Source organism: Contarinia nasturtii, unplaced genomic scaffold (genome assembly GCF_009176525.2).
Source record: "Contarinia nasturtii isolate CC-2019 unplaced genomic scaffold, AAFC_CNas_1.1 Cnas_scaffold_78, whole genome shotgun sequence".
NCBI lineage: Eukaryota > Metazoa > Arthropoda > Insecta > Diptera > Cecidomyiidae > Contarinia > Contarinia nasturtii.
In genome coordinates this window covers 4,136,528-4,140,309 of record NW_022197436.1, presented here as the reverse complement: position 1 = coordinate 4,140,309, position 3,782 = coordinate 4,136,528, and the positions used below count along the sequence as shown (strand labels likewise).

At 32.7% G+C, this 3,782-nt stretch overlaps 1 protein-coding gene across 1 annotated transcript in view; it reads left to right on the top strand.

Annotated features, from left to right (window-relative positions):
* The first annotated feature begins 1,384 nt into the window (after positions 1-1,384).
* Positions 1,385-3,782, top strand: part of LOC116352240 (dorsal-ventral patterning protein tolloid) — a 21,041-nt gene continuing 18,643 nt past the window's right edge. Inside the window, exon 1 of the mRNA XM_031784674.1 lies at positions 1,385-2,036. Coding sequence (XP_031640534.1) covers positions 1,712-2,036 — 325 coding nt within the window. The 5' untranslated portion in view covers positions 1,385-1,711. The remainder of the gene's footprint in view (positions 2,037-3,782) is intronic.

Below are 3,782 nucleotides of genomic sequence, written 5' to 3'. Positions count from 1 at the left end.
TTACAAAAAAAAAAAAAACCAAAAACAAAAACACACATAATTATCAAAGCATTTATTGAATATGTTTTAATAATATAAATTCTAATTATAACACGAAATTCACATCATAATTACGATATAAAAGAATATGGATCGTTTAATATTTATAATAAAATTGACAAATTTGCGAATAATGCGATTTTTTTAAAATTCAGATTCATATTCAATATATTTATTAAACTGATGAGTGTAAAGCAAATTGCAATTTTGTTTATTTGTTTGTTTGAATGCAAATCAGACGAAGATGCAGTTTTCATATCAGTAGCGTGCCTTATCGCGTTAAATTCAAAATGATAAACAAAGCAACGGGCGCATTATAATCAAAACAAAATAAATAAATGACTGCTGCCTGTTGGGGTGTTATCAAGTACCGAAGAAGAGCATCGAATGCAAACTCATACACAAAAGCATCCATGTACACTCCGAAAATGTGTGACGATATGACGAAAAAGTGTTCGTACGCATATTTACGTGTATGCTGCACGATAAAGGGAGAAAGGGAGAGAGAAAGAGATTTTTGTCATAAACAGATGACAGTCAGAAGATCTATGCACAGCAGTCGTACAATGTGTGATGTGTGATTGGTAATGAATGATTATAATAGCATATGGATGTAAATGTCAACAATCATAGCATGAACGATATTTTTTGGTGTTCAATTCAGATTGAGATGTTCTCAAATACAGTTTTCGAGTTTGCCGAGTTGCGTTTCTGTGCTATATTTTTCCATATTTATGTAGTCGTTGTCATCGTCGTCGATTGTTGTTGTTGCCGTTTCGAACGAATGTGTACACATTGTGCCGAAATGGTTTCGCACCGATCCAGCAGACAAGTTAGTTTTCGAGCGTAACTCCGTCGAATCGGTCGTGTGTATATTTCCGTTTCGCACATACAATCGAAATATCATTTTTTTTTTTGTTTTTGAATAACCGTTGCTCTTTCGATATACGAAAGTTCTTTTTAAAATATTCTGCTCTCTGTCTCACTCGTACTCTACCTCTTTTCACCACCTTTGGCTCCATTTCGTCGAAACAATCATAGTATCACGTTTTGAACGTATTTCGATGCATTTCGTTTTGTTTACCTTTGTACACTGACTAACAAAACAATTGGAATTTTGTAGAAAGGGAAAAAGGAACATTTTCAAAAAAAAAAAAAAATCTCCGTTTGATTGTTTTTTTATTTATTGTTTGTTGATGATGATGCATCGATGTTAATTCATGTCATAAATAACATTAATTCAATTTGGAATAAAATTTGGAACATTTTTACGTGTGTTTAATAGCTGTTACAAAATTTTATTTTCTAGTTTAAATGATACAATTTGTTTGTATTTTACGTTGCTATTCTATTACGATTATGTTTTTTACCGTGTATTGCAATTGTTCGTTAAGTTGTTGAAGGAAAAAAAAAGAAATGAAAATGTGATGTGTGCAATTGTGAATGTGTGTATATTGTCAATAAGTCGTAAATGATTTTAAATCCCCATTTGACACATATCATTTTGTTGTTGAATTTGATTGTTGTGAAATTTAAATCAACCGTCGTTTATTCGAATGAAGAAACGAAGCAATTGAAATCAATCAATAAATCATAAGAAATACAAACGTGGTGGAATCGTTGTGTGTTTACATATTTAAAAAAAGAATAAAAAAAGATTCGGATTCAAATAATGTGGCTTATTAATGAGTGTGCTCAATTATCGACACAAAAGACACACTTTTTTAAAATGAAGAACGGCATTCGCAGTGATTTCCGTGAACCACATCATTTATGGTCGTTATGGTATTCAGCCCTCATCATTATGTTGATATTTCTACCAAACATCAATAATTGTCATCAAATCAATGCATACACAACGAATACCACACAGCAACTGACGGCAGCGGTTCCATCACAAATCTATCGCGGCAGCAAATATACATATGAAGATTTATTATATGGCAAATTCCCGTTCAAAGTGTCCGACGACATTGACATGGATCCATGCAAAGCAAGTACGTATTGAGGGTTCGGGATTTTTTTTTTGGTCAAAGCCAAAGAAAAATCCGTTTTTTCATTTTTTTTCTATTTGGGATTTGTTTGTGTCAGTGATTAAAATATATATATATATAACAACAACAGTGGATAAGGCGCATACATATGAAAGACAACAAGCAATTGAGCAAGCAGAACACAGGCGAAGGCTGTGTGTAAATCTTGGGTGATGTGCGTGTAGGTCAAGAATTTCAAATAGTTCACGTTCGTCAACTGCGATAATTCTTGCAAACTTCTATTTGCGGAAATCTATTTGAACAAACACAGAAAAAAAGAAAAAAAAAACACATTATCACCGTTCATTATTTATATTTTTTTTTTTTTTTCGTTCATTCTTCTCTATCACATGGCCCCCATCATGAAAACGTAAAATCAATTGACATTTTCTCAATGGCATTTTCCATTCATTTTCATCCGGGCATGAATTATTTTCCCTTATCAATTTCATCGCACATAATGAATTAACATCACACACAAGCAAAAGTATTTTTAATTTCATGTTATGTCGACATTTAACAATTTTTAATCAAAAATTAATCGAAGTTTTTCACATCTCTTCTCTGAAATTGAACGACAGACTGTTTGAAAAGGTCAATCGTAGGCCCATTCATTAAATTGAGTCAAACAAAAAATCACAACACCACCGACGATAGATAAGACATGCTTTAATTGACAGACAGACCAATAATCACAGTTCCTCTCACACACAACTAATACGCAACAATATACATTTTTTTTTTACCCGAAAATACATTGATCAGTTGAAAATACGCCATTTGTATAATATTTATAATCTTCAAATTCGAAATGTAGAAATGAAGAATTTTCATAAGACTTTTTGACACCGAAATCTACAAAGAAAGAATGAAAATAATCGAAACCGAGAATAAACATGAAATGTTTATCGAACATCTCAAAATATTTAGCTCAGCGATATGCATCGTTCATGTCAATAAATTCTTCAGTAGCAAGACATCAAAATTAATCCTCTGAAAATGTGTTTTCATTGTGAATGTCCGTCCTTTTTATTAATGCCCACATTTTTTTGTTGTTGGTCGAAACGCTGCCAGACAGCAGAAATTCTGCATCGAGAACCGGGAGAGAGAAAAAGAGAAATTAGAAATAGAATCATCATGAGATTATGGTTCAATTTGGAACGGAGTCGTTACCAAAAGTGGCTCTTTCACGAAACAATACAACTTAATTTCCAAATACGGCAAAACATTTATTCATGCCTAAAGATAAGACATATAATATCTATCTGTGTTTCACTCACTCTTAACAATCAGAATGCGCCGCTTTTTTTCCTGCTGTTTCCATTTTTCCATCCATTTCGCTTTGCATCGTTGTTTGCTCTGCATATATATATATAGCATTTTGCCGTGACGGAGAATGGGAAATTTATTACAAAATAATCGACGAACGAAAAAGGAAGAAGAAAAAAATCGTCGATTTTATATATATACCACATCTCAATTGAATTCTGTTAAGATCCTTTGGCAAAAGGTTTCATTGTATTTAATTCATCTGGTCGTCGTTCACTTATCAACTCTGTGGAAACAAATCACAGCACGAGAGACAGAAACAATATGCATTCATAAATCATAAATACGGTGAACTTTCTATCTGGAAATCTGTATACGGATTTTGTTTACTTTACTCTCTCTCTCTCTCTCTCTCTCTCTCTCTCTCTCTCTCTCTCTCTC